Source organism: Syngnathus floridae, chromosome 3, assembly GCF_059516105.1.
Source record: "Syngnathus floridae isolate MCC-2025c chromosome 3, RoL_Sflo_1.0, whole genome shotgun sequence".
NCBI lineage: Eukaryota > Metazoa > Chordata > Actinopteri > Syngnathiformes > Syngnathidae > Syngnathus > Syngnathus floridae.
The window spans coordinates 18,975,613-18,998,986 of NC_142415.1; the positions used below are offsets into that span (position 1 = coordinate 18,975,613).

The 23,374-nt window shown below is 41.8% G+C and overlaps 1 protein-coding gene across 4 annotated transcripts in view; it reads left to right on the top strand.

Moving 5' to 3' along the window:
- ntrk3b (neurotrophic tyrosine kinase, receptor, type 3b) overlaps positions 1-23,374 on the top strand; it is a 135,779-nt gene that overhangs the window by 3,878 nt on the left and 108,527 nt on the right. For 2 of the 4 annotated variants that reach the window (XM_088372021.1, XM_088372024.1), the window contains exons 2-3: positions 3,955-4,088; positions 22,210-22,348. In XM_088372021.1, the coding sequence (XP_088228147.1) occupies positions 22,288-22,348 (61 nt within the window). In that variant the 5' untranslated portion in view covers positions 3,955-4,088; positions 22,210-22,287. The remainder of the gene's footprint in view (positions 1-3,954; positions 4,089-22,209; positions 22,349-23,374) is intronic. The other 2 variants (XM_088372022.1, XM_088372023.1) reach the window with 2 other exon arrangements.

Here is a 23,374-nt window from a genome sequence, read left to right on the forward strand (position 1 = left end):
CCGGACCGTCTCGCTTGGGGGGGGCGGCGGTCGGTGCAATTTGCTGACCGGCTGCTTCGAATGCCGAAGTCTGCTGAGGGTGTTTTCGGAGAAGTCGAAAAGAGATGTTCACCTGGAAGGAATCCGTGCAGACTTGAGCGCCTCATCGCATATTAATGTCGGAGCGGCGTTGTTTGGAAGATAAAACTATGAGCTACCTCATGTGGCATTGTGTCTGGAGGGTTTCAAACAAAGGTTAGAGTTTTAAGACAAGGCGAGGGTTTTAAATTGCACACTTGGGTCAAAAATAAGACAGTTTCTGTCAAAAAAAAAAAAGACCAACATGCTGCTTGGTTATTTTGTACCAACGTTTCTAATTTTCAGGGCTCTTTTCAGAATGTGAATCTCATACATCTAAAATGACCCAATTTTTGTGGTTGATTTGTGCGGAAAAAAAATCGATAAATCCCCTCATGACCTAAATGTGACAGCATAAAAATAAAACATTGATTCGATTTAAGGTTACAATTACAAATATGAAATTTAACCCCTAATCATGTCTTATTTTAAAACCTAGCATGTCCTCAAACTGTAACTAAGCTAATGCCTTGTTCATAAAGCTGCTCTGTCAGCTCTCAAATGAAAATGAAACTCCTTTGCTTGCTAGCATTTGTCGAGGTGAGAGTTGAAAATGTTGATTATTTATGACCCAAAATAAAAATAAATAAAAAACCTGCAGCTCTGGCAATGGGTCACACGAAACGGCACTAATCAACACGCATCAACATGAGCAACTTGCTCATACAAAGCAAGACAACAATGAAATATAAAATATCATTCGTTATGACAACACTTTTATTTTTCCTTTTGTCAGTTTTCTCCAGAATTGATTTTATTTAAAAAATGTCAAATTTGTGGACGGTTATCAGAAAATGGCCGACGCAACAAGGTGTTTCTTACTCGGAAGACTACGCTATACCTTGGTAAGCTAGCCACTGACAAAATGGTGCTTTTTCCTTAAGATGGGTCCCGATATTTCGCTATAATTAACAATAAAAATATTTGCTTACATCACACCGACAAGTTCTTGCTTGTCATCACACACGGCCACTGGAAGCATGACAGCTAATTCACACTGATATCCCGCACGCTACGTCACACCGCAAAAGTGGAAAAATGTCTGTCATTTAGGTTTGTTCATGCTCAGCGGGCAGTAATTAGAGTCTCGGCATCGGCCGTCTTGGAGCTGTCACTTCCACTTGGCAAATTTGTTGATTTTTCTTGCCGAGTGTTCATCACAGTGGACTGGCCCGCTGCCCCGTCCATCCGACGGACTCTGATGATGGCTTTTTATGTAATCACTGCCTGGCGAGTCTTTTAATATAAAACAAAAGAATTAATTTCAAACCATCTTGTGGTTGAATTTGCTTTAATTTAGAAGATTTGTTGCATTGTCCTTTTTAAGCAGTATTTATTGCTGCAGAATAAGGATTTTTTTTGGAGGACTACTTTTTATTTTTGATATATTTTCAAAATAGCAGTTCTTTTTCTTTAGAACAATTTCTACCGATTTTCTCCACCTCTGGTAGTGACGCAACAGGTCTGGTTTGGGAGTAGATGGTTGGATAAGGCCAGAGGCACTGCAGCTGTCTTTGGCCCTGATTGGTCCCCACGACGCAACCCAAATCCCAAAACCATTATCACCGCCTTGTTATGCTGAGAAGTTTACTTGCCACTTCCAACAAAAAATTTACGGGGTCTTGAACTGAAAACCGTTTCGTCCCCTGCGTAGTCTTTCCAACACCAATCCAAATAAATTATAATAACAAGTACACTTGTTATGGTAGCTTCACGAAGACCATCTGGTGACACATTAGAAATGGAACCTAATACTTGATTGACATCTCTTATCACCTTTTATTGGCGACATCAGAGCCGAAAGCTGTGACCCCCCATCTCGTAATGGGAAGGTCCCCACCCTTCTCTCCTCCTGAGACCTCTAGCAAGACCTAACCATCACTGTGTGGGACGACGTCATCATCCCAAGCAGCTTTTCTAGATTTTTTTTATATTGTCCTCACGTTTTGATTTTTTCCTTCAATCGATTCATAACTCGATTGTTGAAATGACGACAAGCTAAGCTAACAGCGCTTGAGTCCGTTAGCTTTCCCTCCTTTAAAAGTGTTCCTTGAGTGTATACACAGGAACCTTAGAAAAGACACAGCGGTTGTTACTTCAGGGGGCTTCTAAAGAGGCCGGACCGCACATGTCCGCCTGCGCCATTACCCGCTTTAACAGCGGTGATTTGTCGTCGGCGCCCGGTGCGACGTGGCTTTGGGAGTGAGCTCTATTAAAAAGTCATTAAAGCCAAGAGAAAGCTCGGCCGACTCTGAGCGTCTTGCCGAAAGGCTCCTGTGGAAATTACTCCATCCATCATAATTACACCAACTGGCCAGTGGGCTCCATGAGGCCAAGGGACACGGATCCCACCATGACCTCACCCGAGAAGACGAGTTGGAGGAGGAGGCAAGAGATAAAGCCAGGAAGGAAATTTGAGGCCCGCAGGCAGAAGAGGGAAATAAGGTTGGATTTGGAGGAATATATCTTCTCAGCATGTGCGCGTCTGGCTTCGGTCGCGATGACATCAGATAACAAGCTGGCTTGCTTTTTTGTCCGCAGCATCCTGAAAGCTCCGGCACTCGACTAAAATGGCCGCTGTGATGTCACCAAATTGAGTCACCAATGCAATAATTGTCATTTTTGGTACTCTAACGCCGGCATGATGGCGGTGGCCTGGTCGGATGCATTTACATCAGATGGCTAAAAGCAATTACCCGGACTCAAAATCCAATTTTTAACAATCAGGAAGGGATTCGCAGAAGTACTGTTTTTTGTGCTTTAAGAGGGTTGAAATGACGGACCCCCAGGGCCTGTATGCACCCCAGTACAATATCTGGGCATGGTTCTGATGAGACCCCAAACTAACCATTTACAATCATTACGGCTTCAAAAGAAATGACTTGGAGCGTTTTATTTGTTGTATCCTTCTGATAAAACAGGGATCATCTTCTCATTCAATGTTAGTCGGGCTTTCTGTCTTCATTTTTCTCTTCATTCATTTTTTACGCGAAGGACATATTTGTTACAGAGTGGAAAACAACACTGTCAGAAAGTCAAACATCTCAATTGGTGAGCTGTCAAGATGTTTTACGCTGTTATTTAAGCAACGTTTGTCTTAGCTTTTGCTCAGTGCGACCTAGCTTGGGAAAACCCGCGCAAGCTAACAAGCTCAGTTTTATGAGTTATTATTTTGTTGCCTGACAGTCTTGAAGTCTCGTGGTCTTCTACTTTTTGTAGATTTCTGAGATGTAGTCTTTTGGTTTTGTTTTCTGGTCTTGTGGACTGCTTGTCTTGGGGTCTGGAAGACTCCAGGACTTAAAGTCTTGAAGTCTTGTGGTCTTCTACTTTTTGTAGATTTCTGAGATATAGTCTTTTGGTTTTGCGTTCTTGTCTTGTGGTCTTGTGGACCTGGAAGACTTGAGGCCTTCTTGAGCTTCAAGACGAGGAGGCAGCAGTCTTGATCAACCATCCTGGTTCTTCCTTCATTAAGAAAAGCTGAAATGGATTTTGGCTCGCAGCCATTCACCGATAGTCTTTTATTGATACACTAAATAGTTTTTGTCGATTATTCAAATGGGATTATTGTTGCTGTTTCTCTAATAAATGTCAAAGAACAAAATAATTTATATTTTATTATGCGATTGAATTAGTTAATTCATCATGATTAAATAGTTTTTTAATTAATTTTGGGTCTAAAGCCGGCAAATATAACTCGCTTATTTTTTGTTGTTTTATTTCAACAATGACAGCCAGTCTAAAGTATTTGCATTCGGAAACAATCTGGCCAAATTGTCTTTTATTGTTAAGTGTCTAGGAGCTTGATATTTTTCTCTCTCGCTCTCATTTTGTATTCAGCAGACGCGTTTTTTGATGTTTATCTCTCCGCTGGTGCTGCCTGGAGTCAGTGTGTTGTGGGATGCATAGGCTGGCGGCCTCGCCAACGGGCTGGAAGAAAACATCAGCTCGCCGGCAACCGGCGGGACAAAGAGGTACGTGGCGAGGACAAAACATCGCAAATGTGAACTTCAGACAGAGATTGGGCATGGAAGTGGGACAAAATATCCAAATGATCTCCCACGATACAATTTTGATACAGCGGCATCAATTATGGATATCGCTGTTAAATATCAAGGTGTTCGAAAAGGAATTTTCCTGCCGCTTTGATGTCTTCAAGGCTCATCCTGGTGAGGATTTGCAAAAAATTGGCTAGGCAGCACCCCCTGGAGTTCTTTGAAATTTCAGCCCCTGAAACCAGTATCGCTTAGCAACGTGGAAGTTGGTCGGCATCTCTATCATGCGTTGGTTGACCCACAAAAAAAGTCTCGATAAATGACAGGAAAGTCTGTAAGACCAACGAATTTACTTGGTAGTGGCTCTCAGAAAGATTTAGAGATCCAAATTTAGAGAGATAACAGGCTTATCTATTATGAGTAGAACCACCAAATAATCTGTAGAAGACATTTTTGAGAGATTTTGGGAAAACTCTCACATATGTAACTCATTGCTATTGTTGTCATCGTATCAATCGGATTGTGGCATTTCGTCAAAGTAGAACCAAAATGAGCGTGAAGGAAGCTAGCGTAGTAAAGTGGAGGCTGCTAAATGAAAGATCAGGAAGAGTGGGTGGCAAGCGGTGGTGTATTGTCGGCGAGTAGGTGGAGGAAGCGAGCACACTACAGAGGAGGCCTTTCTTCAACTCGGAGTTGAGTCACGTCTGCCAGGTTGTAGCCAAAGGGGAGTGGAGGGGGGGAGTGAGCGTGTGATGCTAACACACATTTCTATTATGATGCGGCGTCAGTGGTCAGCGCGCCAGGCTTCCAGTTGCCTGGTTACTGCGTGGCGGCACTGTCTGCCTTTGGATGTGTCATCCTCCCGTCGGTGGGTGTCTGCACGACTCCGCCATCAGCGCATCTGCTGCCGCTAACAAGCGTCAACATGCTGAAAGGCGGCGCTAACGGCGGCGCCAACGGTGGCGGTAATGGTGGTAACAGGCTGAAGAGGCCAGTGGTGGGAAGTAACAGTGTCAAGATTCTGTGTCTGGGCTTGAGTCGATTGTTCAGGTGGAGGAACGGGAAGTGGGAAGAAATGAGATTGACAAAGATTTGAAGAATCAACATAATTCCCAATTAAAAGGAATTATCGTCAGATAAAACAATGATTAGTCGCGAATGTTGTCTTGCGTTGGCTTAAAATAACAGATTCTGACTTTCTAAAATCTCTTCCCCCAGACAATTAGCTGTGATATTATTTTCCGCACTATAAGGCGCACCGGATTATAAGGCGCACCTTCAATGAATGGCCCATTTTAAAACTTTGTCCATATATAAGGCGCACCGGATTACAAGGCGCATAAAATAAATAACTCAACGTTGCTCAAACGTTAATGCAATCACAATATAGTAACACTCGAAATAGTGAAAACTCAACGTTGCTCAAACGTTAATATCACACAACACAGAAAATAAACACGTCCTCATTCATGAATCCATATTGGCCCATATATAAGGCGCACCAGATTATAAGGCGCACTGTTGGCTTTTGAGAAAATTGGAGGTTTTTAGGTGCGCCTTATAGTGCAGAAAATACGGTAGCTATATTTTTAACTCAAATTGCAGGTTTAATAAACCTATGGAACATTTTATGGCATTTTTGTAATTCAGAAGTAGTATATGAAACATTTCATAGCATCAAATTCAAGGCAAGACTCTTAAGAAAAATTCACACAAGTGTCCGTACTTAAGTGTGAGTACTTTTCGTGTCACCTCTGGGCTGGGGCGGCGAACGAGAATCCGGGGTGACAGCAGCTGGCGTTTCGGAGCCAACGCGCTCCTTGTGCACTGGCCCGGGTGCACCCGTGTAACCCCGCTTATCAATCACCCGCATCTGACAGCCCCAGGCAAGGCTCCCCGGAAAACGTAAATCTGCAAATGCCACCCCCCCTTCCCCCCCCCATTCAGCATGATGGATGATTTAGGATGGCACGCAAAGCCCCCGAGGGCGGTGGCTCCTATAACGCATGAAGCCTGGTGGACACATGCTCCAGATGTTATCAGCCCATTAAAGTGTTGTTAAAAGCTGCCGGTGGGACAACAGATCCAACGGGCTTGTACTTTCATAAAGATGCCCGTGTTTACACCCCAGTGAGCTGACACTTGGGGTAATTACAGTTGGGGAGTACGAAAGACGCAAAGGTGATCGAAAAATTGTGGAAGATGGTGAACGCATCAATCCAAATATGAAAAAATGACATCGATGCAGCTTCACAAACACAGTTGCGGCACACAATAAATTCTTGCTCACAATGGCAGGTTGGGATTTAAAATATATTTTTAGAAAAAATTGAATAAATAAATAAACAAACAAATAAATGAATAGATAAATACATAGATAAATAAATAAATAAATAGATAAATATATATCTAAAATTTTAAAAATATTTTAAAAATAGATAAATATATATCTACAATTTTAAAAATATTTTAAAAATTATTCTCAAGTCAAGGCAGCTTCATTTATAAGACACATTTCATATAAAAAGTCAATGTGCTTGACTTAATCTTAAAAAAATTTGAATAATCATTTTTTTCATTCATCGTCATTGACTAAAAATGTACAACATTCGCTAAGAAGTAAGACTTACAACCGATGCGTATTTTCCCCCCCACCCTGAAATCTCTGCGTTAATATTTGATATCGCTGCTTTTGTGTCTGATGCGAGCACAGCGTGGAGCATTTTCATAAATAAAAGTGTCAGCGCAATCATGCTAATATAAAGCGGACGGCCATGACAATGAATGCTACACGCTGCGTTTGCGTTAGCAAAGAGACAACAATGCCCACTATGACTCAGAACCTTTGAAGGCTGCCACAAGTCTTCCCGCTCTGATTATGTAAATGTGTTTAATGGATTATTATCGCGCAACGATGATCACTACTTTTCTCCGAAACAGCGGACGAGGAAGTTCCCAGCCACCGTGCTGACAAATGGCCGCCGTCGCCCGCAATGGCGCGGAGGGCCATCAGAGAGTGGCCCCTACAAGGCGAACGCCGCTCAACACATTTACTGCTTCGTAAATGAGGCGTCTTTATTCGCAACCTATTAGACGCGATGGCGACATGATTTAGATGGAGCGAAATTCTCCGGCGTAATGAGATCATCATACAATGAACCGCTTTGCATCTTCGCCTTGGTGAAATATGACAGCTCCGCCGTCACCCAGCGGGAGCTAATTCCGCTTGGATCCACATGTGCTAATTTCAGCTTTATTGAAGACCGTTTCAGGCTCCTTGTTATTTTGTGGAAGAGGGTAGAATGTGACTTTTGCCTCTTTAATGGACGATAAATCACGCAGATGTGAAGAACACAACGGTTGAAGCAAAACGTCCCGAGAAATCATTGCTAAGGAAAGAAAATAGGGAAAAAATTTGAGTGGAACTAGCGGCGGGCCATGGAAAAACACACGAGAGTGGACTCACTCTTTCTGACTCTCACTTTCTCTGACTCTCACTCTCTCTGGCTCTCTCACTCTGACTCTCTCTCTCTCTGACTCTCTCGCTCTCTCTGACTCTCTGTCTACCTGTCTCTCTCGCTCTCTCTCTTTCTCTCTCACACCGACTCTCTCTCAACTGGACTCTCTCACTCTGACTCTCTCTCACTAACTCTCGCTGACTCTCTCACTGACTCTCGCTGACTCTCTCTCTGACTCTCGCTGACTCTCTCTGACTCTCGCTGACTCTCTCTGACTCTCGCTGACTCTCTCTGACTCTCGCTGACTCTCTCTGACTCTTTCTGACTCTCTCACACTGACTCTCTCTCTCACTCTGACTCTCTCACTGACTCTGACTCACTCACTGACTCTCACTGACTCTCTCTGACTCTCACTGACTCTCTCTGACTCTCTCTGACTCTCTCTGACTCTCTCTCTCTCTGACTCTCTGAGTAGTGGCCACTACTTGGACAGCTTTTGAGTAACCCTCAAAAAGTTTTTAATTGTAATATTGATGATTCAAATTTGGTAACAATACACTTGGACAAACTTTGGTAAGTCACGATTGTTACTTGACTATAGCTCAATTGGCGAAAAAAAACTCAAATGGCCACTTTACTAAAACGGTTGAATGTTTCTTTAAAAATGTGTTTTGAAACTGGACACCTACTTTCAATTTGGTCAAACGACTGAAGCAATTACACCGCTGATAGATTATTTGAACAAAATAAAAAACCCAGTAAGAAGCAGGCAAGTCGATAAAATTAGTCTCATTGAAAACATTTTCTTGGAATTTCCAAAAAGAGCAGAAATACATGATTAAGAGGTACGTTTACTTTTTTCTAAACAGCCCACGGATGAATGAACAATCATTGGGCCAATAAAAAGAAATATAAAGAGAACGCAATAAACCGATTTGTGCTTTCACTCCACAGCACTCTCGGGTATTAATACAAACAAAGCATATTGTTGAAACGCCGCCGTTACTTTCGCATTTAACCAAAATTGAATCACATCGGCCGAGTCCACTTTTAAGTAATCGCCGCTCGTCTATCCACTTTATTTTCTTGTTATCCCGCCCTTGCTGATGTATTGCCGTCGTAATACACCTCGATATGCAATCTTTGGAAAAAATTTCTCCTTCATCTGACGGCCACTCGCTGGCAGCCCACGAGCATAATGAAAGGCGGACGCTTGTTCGAGACGAGGGGGGGGAGGGGGATTGGAAGTGACAAGCGTCTCGGCGACAGGAGGCACGTTGGATGAGATTTCGTAGCGCCGGCCGTGGCAGATTGTGCGGGCTTTTCTTTCTTTTGATGCATTAATTGCGTGTCAGGCTGAATTATTGAGGCCTAAAAATGGTCAATGATTCTCGCGCCACATACGTCTTTCACAATTTCAGACGGTTACAAAGTGTTTCAATGGGTGTGAAGAAGTTTTTTTTGGGGGGGGTGCTTTGAAAGTAGGCAATTCTCGAATTTTGTTTCATTCGAGTTTATTTGGTGGGGTCATTTTATCATTCTGTTTTCTTTCAGGTCCTTTAATTAAAAATGCCATCAATGATGAATGGACACCTAATTGTTTTTTTTTGTTTGTTTGTTTTTTATCGTCATCCACTTTCAGTTCCTAACAGTGGACTACTTGGAAATGTAATTACCAAACAACCATTGTAAATTCTACGTTGGCTGGACTCCAATTGCTCGATTACGATCATGATTTTTATTATTATTTCTATTCCGCGACAAGAAGAACAAATAACCCGCGCAGCGGCTGAATTGACAACGGTGAGTAAGCAGTCATAGGAAATCGATGTCCTGCCTCTGTATTGTTATTCCAGCAGGAACGGCATCCATAAGATGAATCTTGATCATTATTGGAGTAGGCGAGTGGTTAGAACATCAGCTTCACAATTTTGAGGTCAGGGGTTCGATTTCTGCGTGGGGTTTGCAATGGGGTACTCTGCTCCTCCCGGATATTCTAAAAATATTTTATTTTACACCAAAGGAGGATAGGCTATTTATCTACATCTTTGTCTGTTTTGGAAATCTCAGCTACATTCGACATAATTTGGATGGATTACAAAATTAGCTGGAAAATAAATCAAGGTTAAATAATACATCAATTTATTTTTAAAAATGTTACAATTATTTCCAATTTCGCCAACCACTTGCAAACCGCCACGGACCACTAGAGGGCCGCGGACTACTGGTTGAAGACCCCTGTTATAAAACAATCATGTAAGGGTCAGTGAAAACGTACTGGTGTCAATGTGAGTCAATAACATCGAAACAGCGACGTGCTAGCCATACTATTTCTACGTCCGCCCTACATTTATATTCGTGGCAGACCTTCCTCCGAGGGTTTTGTTCCCGGGTGCCGCCCTAATGTGCGGCGTCCACCTCACACAGACGACTCAATTGCAGCATAGTGGCGATGCCTCATTGCCTCGGCCTCATATCTCATCCCAACCAGCCACTTCAGCGCTGTTTTTTTCTCCCCTCTGTTAGCTTTCTCATTACCTCACCAGCACTTTCAGGGAAATAACGCTGGAAGTCTTCTATTATGAAGAGAGAGAGAAAAAAATTCGCTTTTCCCCTCATCTCGCTCTATCTGCGCTTCAGACCACTGCACGAACACAACGCTCGCCATGTCCCGCCATCCGACCCGGGCCCCCTTAAATAGGCTATTTTCTCCTCTAATGTTGTTTCCCCCTCTTCTTTTTTGTATTGATTGGACAAGCTCACAAGATCAATAGATGCCGTAGATCAGAGTGATTGCCGCGCAGGCGGACGACCATCTCCCACTATTCAACCTGGCCGCATCCCAATCCCCCCCCTGCCCCTCCCCATAAAGCATTCTCATTTCTGGCGGCTGAGGTTATGAAATAAAGGGCTGATAAAAGCGGACGGTAAGGCTTGTTTGTTTTGACCGATGAATAGGTCAACCACTGTGGCGTGCTAGACCGCGGGAACTTGTGGGGAGGCGAGGGGGGGGGAGGTCTCACCTCATTGTGGAGCAAATTACCTGGAATCTATGGGCTCAGTATTGCGCCCACAAATCTTGAAAGTTGTTAGTGCCACGTTGCCGCCAAAGAGAAGGGCATGGAAGATTGTATACTAATGGAGCCGCGATGCCGCCGCCTCTTCCGTCCGGATGCCTTATGAATTCATTAGTCACTGTCTTCAGCGCTTTAGCAAAATTGGTCTTCCTCCTTGTCGTTTTACTTTCTTTTCCAAACTGCATGCTGGGCCAACTTTTTGGGAGAAATTTTTGGCAAGCCGTGGCGGCCTGTGACGGAAGGGCTCAGTTTCCTTTGACCTTTCCATTTTTCACTGGCAAATTCTTTCAGATGCTTAAAATAATTCAATATAAATAATAAATATATATAATAATAAGAAATAATTAAAAATTGAAATTTATTTTTCGATTTTTTTAGCTCTGGACTAAAATCTTACCAATAAGTTTGGTCTATAGCTGTCAATGGCAGTGAACGAGTTGAATAAGTAAACTTTATTTGTATTTTTATGTCTGCAGATTTTCATTCGGTATTTTTCCCTCATAATTCCACAGCAAATCATTAGCTCGGGGCATTATCGAAAAGTATTTGCAAATGTGGCGAAACGTTTTTGCCAGTCCATACAAATATATTCTCAAGTAGGACACCTTTTCAGAGCCCATGGCAACGTTTTTGCAAAACAGCAAATAGAAGCTTCTACTGCCCTTAAGAAACAAACAAGATGAGCAGAATCAATTTCACACTTAATAGACAACAGACATATCACTTCCTTTGGGCCCAATCCGCCCATTTCCGAAACTTTTCAGGAACCCTCGGAAATATTTTTCATTTTGCATCGATTAGTCAATCATGTATCAAAATAACAGCCCAAGGTGAAGGCCGAGAAAGTTTCCAACCGACACTTGACGCCATCCACTTTGACGTCTCATTTTATGATGTGAAATTGTTCCGCTATTGCAACACCTGCATTACCCCACCGGGCATGATTAAAGGATCATCATATTTGATCGTAATATCCCTGAAGAAAACCGATTTCTATTATTTCCGTGGAAGTTGATTAAAGTCATGCTTGAGGAAACAAATGTTTTAAAGCTGATTCGGCATCGGGGAGGAGAAAAAGCAAATCTCCACAAGAATAAAAACAATTAATGCAAAACTTGTTTTGAATAATGCCATTGTCATTCGCTTCGTCGATAAACCGAAGGCGAAGGGAGATTTTATTTAAAAGCCGTATTGGCCTAGTAATAATTAAAAAAAAAAAAATTTATTCTCATTATAATTTTAATGGGAAGATGGTGAAGACTTTTGCCAACCTCTGTGTGGGCGAAGCCTGGTATTAAAGTTTGACGATCATTTTCAGGATTTAAGTAGACATCACACAAAGTTGCCACCAAGGATCACTGTCTCCACGGAAATATTCCACATTATCTATTGAAGAGAAGTAAAAAAAAAACTACAAAAGTCTAATACACCCCTGCAAGCATTAAAACTATTCACAGAGGAAAACATGTCTTTCGTTCATTTTAAGATCATAATCGTCTTTTATCCGCCGTTTTGCAGCGTTTCTTTTTCTCTGCGACTTCGCTAAATGAGACTTGATTGAAAGTAACTCTCCGACTCCAGCCCCAAACGCCGCAGACAAACTTCCGCTATATTCTTCTCTTCAATTCTATTTGAAGTCCTATTCATTTAGTCCAATCATTTATTCATCAGAAATTTAAATATACACTCTATAATTCATGAAAAAGCACTTATATTTTATTTACACTCCAAGGTGTATTTACCGTGCAGTTGTTCATTTCAGCGTGGAATTTATGCTAAACTCTAGTTTTAATTATGATACAAAACGCTTGGAAATAAAATAGACGCGTCCCACCAAAATAAGCCCCGCCCACCAATTGGGAATCAACAGTGGCGCTTAGCGAGTTCACGCAGAGAAGCGGCGATGGTCTCCACATAGCAGGGAGTCATTTATTATCAATGAGAGGCGACATTTCTCTCTGCTGCTCGTGTCGCCATCTTATCGTCTACAGCTGAGACTCAAGGACCCACTTAGCTACCTTGAACAGTTAATGTTATTTTAACACGCAAGAGGAACCGATTAGCTTGACCTGGTTGTGGTAAACAGAAAAGCAGAATATTCCCGCTCAAGTTGATTTCGTACGGCCGATTCGATTGTTTAGGAAATCCGTCCGATTCAGTCAAATTTTTATATTGAAGCGTTTTTTTGAGTCATGGGATTTCCGTAAAGATCCTTTTTGAGAATATGTCGCAATTTACCATATTTTCCGCACTATAAGGCGCACCTAAAAACCTCCAATTTTCTCAAAAGCCGACAATGCGCCTTATAATCAGGTGCGCCTTATATATGGACCAATATTGAGCCACTACAGCAGGCGTGTCAAAGTCCGGCCTGCGGGCCAAATGTATGTATCTTATATATGGGCAAAGTTTTAAAATGGGCCATTCATTGAAGGTGCGCCTTATAATCCGGTGCGCCTTATAGTGCGAAAATTACGGTAAACGTAAACTTAATTGACTAGCGGATTTGGAAGTGCATCCCTTCAATTTGAGTCGAATAAAAAGCCATTAATAAAGTTCCACCATACTCGTAACCGTACATTTCGGAGCTAATTGAGTTGACTTGGTTGCCAAGCAACACAATGCGCTTGAGGCGCATCATATACAAAATAAAAATAAATCGACAACTTACTGCTCATTATTATGATGACTATCGTTTGAGATTGGTGCTTCAGCAAGTCCAATCAAAATGGGAAAATGCTTCTAGCAAGTGAAGCAAAAAAAATCCACGCTAGTGCTGATCCTTTTTTTTTTCCCGGAATGCATTCGGCCACATCCAAAAAATAGTGCGCAGCAGCAAGTCTTTTCTGATTTAAACACACCAGACAATATGCTAATGTCAATAGCGGCTAACGAGGGTCTCCTGTATTTACCTGCGGCCATTTTGAATAGCGAATAGTGCCAAATTGTACTGATTAGAGTTGACCTCAGCGGTTCTTTCGTGCTCCTGGAAAAGTTCCAAACACCCCCCCTCACGAGGGTCCAAGTGGGACAAAACATTATTATTTGCGACACGACACAGAACGCTTCATTTATTGCTTCGACCGGCGTGTAACGGGAGCCCTCCTAATGAGGCCTCATCCATCTTTCGGGCCCGGCAAACGACGACAGTCGACTACCAAAGGTGGCAAACGGCGCCTGGCTCCATTTGAAATGACCTGCGAAATGGGCCATCAGCCCTTGCCGTCACCCCTCCGCCGCAGAATGCCGAGTCAGCAAATAAATCCGCAAGGACGGGATGAGGGAAGGGGAGGGGGACAGGTGGAGTAGATCTTACTACTCTTGCCCGGAAAGGAAAATGTCAAGGGGGAAACCGCGATTGGTTTGAGAACTCCAACAGAATGGAGAACAAGCGGCTTTGTTCGTACGTCGCCGTCTTAAGTTTGGCCTAATTCCAGGGGACATGTTCTCCACTGAAGAATATCTGCTGGAATACTTGAATATTTCATCAGGCTGCCTTGATGATCTCCCGCCTTTCGTTCTTCTGTCTTGTCTCCCCGCGACTAATCTCTTTCTTTACGGGTTGATGGCGAGCTCGCCCGTTACGAATCTCAAGTATGTTCCGTTCACAAGCAGTGACGAAAAATCAAGTGTTTTATATTCCGGCGTCGGAAAGCTAGCTACTGTACAAGGTTTGAAATTTGGAGCAACATCTAAAGGACAAGTTATGTTGGCACTTCAAAGCAAAATGGAGACTGGCTCAGTCTTTTATTTTTTTTTTTGTAGACTACCAAACGTCATGTTGCTAAGCGAGAATTCTCCTTTCTGAATATAAATTAGAAATTCTAATTTTTTGGCTGCTTTAAATTAAAACGGCTTGCTGGGTTTTTTTTTTTTCAATCTCTGGTCTAATCCATTTTTTTGAACGATTTATAAATAAAATCTACAAATGTGTTCAAGGCAGGCAAGGGAAAATAACACGAGTGGGAATCAAAAGGCTGAATCCCGCTGAGCTGCCTCCGTTATTATAGGGTGCAAACTCCGCTCAGGAGGAAAAAAAAAAAAAAAAAAGTTCAGATGCATTACAGTCAATCCTATTCAAAAACTTTCTATTACATATTAGAATACAAAAGTGATGGCGGGCGGGTTGCAAAACAGGTGCGCAATCTCCATCCGGCAATCAGGACATAATCACAGCATTTACATGCACTCTGGATTGCATGCAATGCTAAATTGTGGCAGCCATTTAAAAAAAAAAAAAAGGACAGACCAAGTGCTTACCTGCTTTCGCCTTCTGCTCCATTTTGGCTTTTAAAGTTTGCTAATTGCAACATATCCAACTGATGTGCTTTACTTCTTTTTTTTTTTCTGTTGAATTTTACCACTGCCAAAAATCACAGTTTTTTTCCTTTTCACCCAAATAAATAAATATTCAAGTACTTTCAGAAATATATTTTGAAGTTTGACGTAAAAAAGCGTGCGTCACGGATTTCATCATGCGTTGTCATTTATAGCTTTGACATTTAGATTATTATTTTTTTTTCGCAAATAGTATGTAATTATCTCTTTATTGCTTTGAGTGTTTGATCAAAAAGTCGGGTCACAGAGGCTTGATTTTTTTTTTTTTAGATGCTAGGGCAAAATAAGAATCAATCATGCGATTAGACGTATTTAGGAATTTGATCCATTAATTTTAACGTGTTACCAAATCATTTACGTAAGTAAATGCACGGGCTGTTAGGTCTGACCATTTTCGCAAGCGTGCCAGATTGCCGCCATGCTGCAGGATCTTGCCTCGGCAGCATCTTTGATCGCCCTTCCTCCACTGGAGAAATCTGTCAGCTTTGCACATTTGGCTGCCTTGCCTTGTCTGATTTTTTTTTTTTTTTGCACCACTAATTTTCTTACCTGCCATCTTCACCCATTGGTGAAGCAGACTGCGAGGATTCGTGAAGCGCTTTAGGCACCATACGGTGTAGATAAAGCACAATTTAATTACACTCCGTTTACCGTTTATTTACCGTTTTACGACATTCTCACTTTGCTACCTTGCTACATTAGCAAGTTGTTGAGAAGAGGGACTGAGTCAATCAAATCTCAGCAAAAATCAGGATGACTCTAAAGTGATGTGTGTGTATTTGTGTGTGTTGATCCAATGCGCTCAGGACTGGTCGGTCACACAACAGCAACAGTCCGATGAAGCATGAACACATGCCGCAATGTAATTTTGGCGACTTTGGCGACTTTCGTTGTTGACATTTTACGTTACCCTATAGCATAGGTGTCAAACTTGAGGCCCTGGGGCCAGATACGGCCCGCCACATCATCATATGTGTCCCGTAAAGACAAATAATGCATCAATTTCATGTTATTACTTAAATTGCGAATTGTGTTTATTTTTAAAAAACATTTTTTAAAAATTTTTTACTAGTCTGATTTGAAAACGAGTTATTTGTTTTGTAGCTTATACTGGATATAATATGAAGCACTGATACATTTATTTGCGTTGACAGTCATAATGGCCCTCTAAATAAACTATGACTACAATACGGCCCAAGAAAAAATATGTTTGACATCCCTGCGCCTATATCGTAAATTGTACTTTATTTTTTGAACGGTACTCTGGAATAATGTTTAGTTAAAAGATGCGATGGTATCGACTGGCAACCAGGCGGGATTGTCATCTGGGATCGGGTCCCGCTCACCTGCCTCTCTCTCATCGGGACAAACACTATAAAAGTTGGATTGATGGATGTTTGCCTGGGTGGCTTTGCTATTTGCATTTTGGTGCATGGGGGAAATTTCATAGTGATTGAAAATTTCACTGGTGTACAGTGGAGCGTACTCCGGTCACCTACAATGGAACAAAAAAAAATCGTTTACGGGAAAAACATGCCTCTAAATTCCGATTAAACTTTTAAATCTGCTGTATCGAGTCATATAGCAAGATGTTGCCAAAAAAAAAAAAAACATTGCAAGGTACATCAACTTATACCTTGTTAGATTTCCGATGAGGGCCTTAAAAAAAACTAATTCAACAGCTTTTAAGCAAATAATTAAAAAGTGTTGAATTTTGCAGGATTTTATGGGCCTCTAATCACTAAGAACGTCCAACTGAATCATTTTTTATTGCGGCAAATAGCCCTCGGCAGCAAAATGTTAAATAAAAACCAAAGGAGCATTTAATGGAGAATAAACAAGCCATGAATCATGGCACCTCCTTGCACTGTCTTCATATCAGTAATGTACACTCGTGTTAGAGGTCACAATTTTCTAGGTGGCGCCCGGTTTTCTCGTAAAATATCCCTCATCGGTGCCTACAGCTCAGTAAAAATATTTGGTCCAAACAAATTTATTCATGGTAACATCAAAATGCAGATAAGAAAAAAAAAATCATTGAAGTGAATAGAGTCACTCAGGCCAAAAGAAAAGTTTGCCCGCCCCGAGACAGAACAGATGGAGCAATCCGAGAAACGTGGCAGTATGAAGTTCTAAATTCAATTTGGAGATGCTACGAGAGGAACTCCGGTCCATGATAGCTGCAACAATAAAATTTGAGATCGGGGGAAAAGGTTGAAGACAAGCGGGATATAATAAAGTACAGTAGAGGAAACCCGGTGCCATTTTTGTGACCGCCTCCTTGGCGCGTCCATCAACCTGTTTACGCGAGAGCCAAAATGAAAGGTTCGGTGGTGACTAACACTTGAGAGAGTCGCACTTGTCACAGCTGTCAACTCGACTTAAACGCCGAAAAAAAAAAACTCTCATTAGATATCCGCAGCACAATTCAAAGCTTCCATCCATTGAGTGTCTCCAGCAGCGCTTTAAAACGTTTTTTCCACCAAATACCGCTTAAAAGAATTGTTAGCGTTTAAAGCAGCACCACCTGGTCCAAATAAAGTGCCCGTTAAGTACAAATTGGATTGCGACCGTATAAATGGAACTCGCTCATAAACTGCGAACGTACCACACCGCAATGTTGTGGCGGCCATTTTATTTATTTGAAAAAAAAAGGCCACGATAGTTGGATCATTAGCGCCTTAAAATGGACGCCCTGATAGTGCGTTTGCGCTATCATCTATTCGTCCAGCTGCTATGACGGCTCGCCAAACTTTTTTGCTTGCCAAAAAGTAGCTGAACACTTTTGGCAGATTATTCTTATCATCTCTACATGTCCCCGGATAAATGGCTTGTGTTGTTCATCAATTATTCAGCGGCATATTTTTTCGAATTCCGTCAGAGAAAAACGATTTGAAGTAGTGCCGTCTTTATTTGGACGCAATCATTTTTATGTACCTTAATCACAGAACAGGCATCAAAATTAGAGCTCGCACGTCCATATCAAAACCATTAACTAGTAAACTACCAAACCACATTATATTTTTATGTAATTAGCGTGTAAACAGTCTTTAGGAATATTCATATCTATTTTCAAGTAAAAAATAAAAATGCAATGCAACTTAAATATCTTATAAATATATATATATATATTTTAATTAATTTATTTTTTTAATTTATCTTTTTATTTATAAAATATAAATATAAAAGGACCAGTTAAATAATTGACAAGCGAAAACAAAATAAACATAGTACAACAAAAAAAATGATCTCGAGAATGGACGGATAGATTTGTACAGTCACGCCACACACAGACAGACACACAAACACACACACACACACGTACACACAGATAGTCCCAATGACCATGGTGTCCACCAATTACCCGGCAGGTCGCCGGGGTGCAGAGTTGTCAGGAAGTGTCGTGCGGCAGTCTTTGGAGGACAAGGAGGAAGAAAAGGGGTGCGCGTAATAAAAGAGACACTTTCCATTGTGTGGCGCTGACAGCCAACCGGACAGTTCAACAGCCGGGCGAGGGGGAGTCACTCTAATGACCTTGAGAAAATAACCGAGTACAACCCCATTTGTGTCCCGTCGGGGGCGAATCAAAGTAAAGGGGGATGTTTCCAAGCTTGACCGACTTCCGAGTCACTTAGAGGAGTCGTGCGACTCGCCAGTAGACAGCTTTGTTCACTCGTGACCACGGGCAAAGCGGTCCAGCAGAACTCATGACTGAGGACTATCAGAAGATGGAAACGGGAAAAAATATTGACTGGCTTTGATTGTCTCGCCAGAAGTTGATGACCAGAAATACCGGGTTTGGGTTTCAATGACAGGATAGGGTTTCAAACGAACCGGGTTAGGGTTTTGAATAGTGTTTCACAACACTGTGAGGTGTTTGGCCACCATGGCTAGAGTAAAGCCTCGTAAGTCACGTTGAGCCAAGCTAGGCGTCTTCTGTAGTTCATGTTTAAAAGAACACAAGAGCTTACGGCTCAGACTTGTCGCCGGCTCTGATATTGCAGTCAAAGTCAGGGGCCTCACTAAAGTCATTTGCAGTCACTGAAGGGGGTATTTTCATCCCGGCTCGTTCAGTCCTACTGCAATTTCATCTGGGAGGAACACTCGGGTGGCACGTTGAACGACACAACGCAACACGAGTGGCGAACATTGGAAACAAATCGATTTTTTTTCGTCGTTCGATGATCATTGACGAAATAAATTACTTGAATTTCATCGCGATGTGGAGGGAGACCACACGCGACCAAATTACATTTAAATAAATATACGCTAACGTCGGAGTACCTTATCGATCCGCTCATCCCTATGCGGCCATTTTGGGAATTTTCGTCGATAACAAAAGCCATCTCTCGTGGTTTTGGCGTAATCCGTACATTAACATGGACAAGGAAGACAAGAAGCCCGCTGGGCCGAGTCCCGGCAGCCAGATGGATGTTGTTACCATGACATCCAGCATCACTACTTGATTGACGGCCAGAGGCAAGAGCAGGTTTCGTAGCAACAAAACACACATCTACATAACATAACGTAGATAGCCAGAAGGAAGGATGGGTGGATGGATGGATGGATGGATGGATGGATGGATGGATGGATGGATGGATGGATGGATGGAGAAAAAAATTCTGGATTCGTCTGCCTTTGTAATTTTTCTTTATGTCTTGAGATATTTAATGCTTTATACCGTAATGTCTGTCCTATAATTCACGGTTTTGTCTTGTCGGTCTTTTTTTATTGCTTCTCTTTTTCTTTTGTGTTTGTTTGGTAATAGCTCACCTTGTAATTTCTGTCTTGCCTTGAATTATTTAGGGTCTTTTTTTGTTTGTTTTTGAAATGAGGATATGTAAACATGCCAACAGCAAGCGCGTTGTTTGATCCGAGTATAAAAGTTGCTTATTTTTTTTGGGAGCGTGGTTTCCTTTTGACTCACTTGAATGTCATTCAATTCGGGTCAAGCGTTCCGATTGCTGAGACACAATTCCAAATCTTATTGTGAGTCATATCTTGTTGAAGTCTGTGCGTGTGAGTCAGCAGGGTTGGGTCCTTCTCCAAAATAGAAAGCAATTAAGTAACTATGTCCTTCCTCAAATCTTGATTAAAAATGAAGCTTTCTTCGAAAAAAAAAAAAAGTTACAATTGTGGTGGCGTACTTAACCTGGCGGGTGGTACAGATACGATAAGGAATTTAATCCCCGAGGCGAGCGCTGATTAGCTTATCCCGTCAGAGTCACGGCGGGCTGAGGCGGAACACAAATGGCTGCCGTCGTCAGGGGGAAAAAAAACTCAATGTTAGCAGCGTCAACTTCTTGACACATTTTGTTGATTTTGATGAGCATGGCAGCTGAAAAATAAAAATTCAAAACAAGTGGGTGTGATGCTGTCGCATGACATCTTCATGTCACCTAAGCTTTTAAATGTTTTCAATGATTTGGCTTGGGCTGGGAAATTTTATTTTGCTGTCAAAATAATAAACAATCTACGTAAAAGTGGAAGACACTAAAAAATAGATTCTAGGGAAAGAGCTAGTATAAATAAAAGGGGCCCAAGGTTGAGCCTTGGGGCACTCCACACTCTTAGTTTTGTATTAGTTTTGTTATTTCTGGCTTTTTCTGGGTGGTAATTGTATTTTTTTTTGGTAATGTCTGATCTTGTAATTCCTGAATTTGTCTAATAATATCGATATTATCTCACTTTGCCTTTTTGGATTCACTGATTTGCAAAAGACCCCAAACTGGCCGCAGGTATGATGGTCGGGTGAATTATAAAGAGGCCACTGCGAGAATGAAGCCACATGAGCTGCCTGGCGATGATAAAAGTTTGCTTTGGAATGATGGAAAGGGAATGAGAAAATAGACACACACACATAATGGCACACACACTTTAAGTGCTTTTCATCTTGACAGGGAAATGGAGACTTCCACTCACTTTCCTTTTCAGTACACTTCATTTCCCTGCTGTGCGACTTAGGAGCAATTGTGGGACATTTTCTTCCCTCTTAGAATTTACGTGTGGCCTTCACTTGTCATCCCCGACCGTCCAGACACCTGTAACCACTTCGCCTATTTCTAAAAGGCACCAAAATCGAAAGTACAGAAATGCTTTTATGAATAAATATCTCGATGAATGGCGAGACTTAATTCGCTACCACCAATATCATATAATTACTGAATTTTTTTTCCAATGGCGTGAAAGCCTAGCAGATTGCTTTAAATCTTAATTAAGCACATTCATGAAAAACTTTTGTATGCGCTCCATTGGTCCGAATGAATTATGCATCATGTATAAATTGGAATCCACTTACTTTTTGGTTTAATTCTCCACGCTGTAACACGAGCATATTAAGCGTCATGGCACGCTTTTACAATAATAGGCCACGCTCGTTAAGTAGCGGAACACTTTTAGGGACAATTAGAAGTCACTTAACCACAGTCCAACTCAGTGGACATGTTTTACTAACGCTGTGTGAGAGCTGGAGGGGAACAGCTGAGCACGCATGATTTCTTCCCTCCAATTTATGTATCAAGGCCACAGTTGCACGGCATCTCAGCATGCGGTTGGTATGAGATGTTCTCCACGTTCAAGGCAATAGTGAAAAGTTTGGTGTTGAAAAGACTGCAGGAAGTTTTTTCTGTGTGAATTGTTTGTATTTGCTGCAAGTTCACATTGTGATGTGAGATAAATGCTCTTCTGGCTTTCCAACCTCTTGTCCTGGCCTTGGGTTTTGTCCTTCAAGTAGTCCACAGCCTGATAATGTTTTCAAACCACCACACACTCACACACTCACTTGAAATGTGCTGCTAGATATTTACAGAAGATGTACAGTCGAGATGAAGAGTAGGCACAGTTGGTTCGTTGAGTCTGAGATTTTTTTGTTGCATTCATTTTTATCTCTAAAATTGGTTTATTGAAATAGGATTATTTTTGTCTTTTATTCATTTACATAATTGAATGATTAGTTATTTTTATTGTATTTACAATAAATATGTACAATTTAAAAAAAAAACATGCAGATTTTTAAAATATGTCAGAATTTTTTTTCTATGAAAAATATAATTTATAAAATAAATCATTTAAAACTGTATCATAAACTGTACTACGTCTTGCCGGCATTGGGCCAAAACCTCATAAGTCACATTTGGGTGCATTTAATATTTATTTAATATTAAAATGTCTTGCTTTCTTTTTCCAATGACTGAACACATTTTCCATTTTTCTTTTTCCTCTCGCCAGTTACCCAAGAAAACGCCACCTTGCCAAATGGAAATAAACAGAAGGCTTTGAAATAACCCACAGGAGGAGCTTTAAATAATGGAAAGCAAGGATGCACCGCCGCAAAGCAAGTTCTGTGATGGTGCCTGGCTCCAACCAAGTAAGAACATCAGGAAAGTTATGTGTGTGTGTGCGTGCGTGTGTTTTCCTCACTCTGTGATGGCGGGCGGGCGGGCGGGCGGGGGCACACGCACACGTCGCCTCATTAGAGCATGGCGCCATCAGCACATCAAAGACTTTCCTTTTTCAAAAAGCAGGAGGAGTGGGATCAAAATCCTTAGGATATCTCCGCACCTCTCTCCTTCTTTGGGAGCACGGGGACGCACCGTCAAAGTTTTGGGTCATTTTCAGATCTTTCCTGCAGTGGAAGTGAAAGAGGAGGTGCTGATTAAAGCAGAATTATGCTAATGAGATAGAGAATGGCAGGAGGGCATATGAGGTCTCTGACTAACTTCACGACCCCATCCATCCATCCATCCATCCATCCATCCATCCATCCATCCATCCATCCATCCATCCATCCATCCATCCATCCATCCATCCATTTGGGAGTTTTCTCTCCAGCATGACCCGGGGTCTTCCTTAACACCTCACCAGCATCCAGCAGGTATTTTAAACAGATGCCCGAGCCACCTCATTTCTCTCAATATGGAGCTCCTGCTCCATTCTTCCCTCACTCCTAAACAACATCCCAAGATAATGATGCCCGTCTCAGATTTAGAGGTGCTGCTTCTTACCCCAACCGCTTCACACCCGTCATCTTTAAAAAGCAGTTAATGACGCCATCAACCTAAATAATCGGCGACAAAAGGGAACCTTTCTTTTAATAGACTGCCGTCTTGCCGTGTTCTCTTGAGGCTTCGACTTTTTGTGGGAACTCACACCGCCGATTGCTGCTGCGACGACGACTTACCATATTCTAATTAATCCTGCTACGTGTTGCTATGGTGTTGCTGCTGGATGGGAAGTTGTTGATTTTTTTTTTTAGACTCCTTTTATCACACCACATGCACAATATGTGACTTGTGTGATATTTTATTCACACGGTAAAGCACATGTGCTCACTTGGCTGGAAACTGAGAAGTGAAAGGTGACGATTAAGTGCAGAACTCACTTATGCATGCTC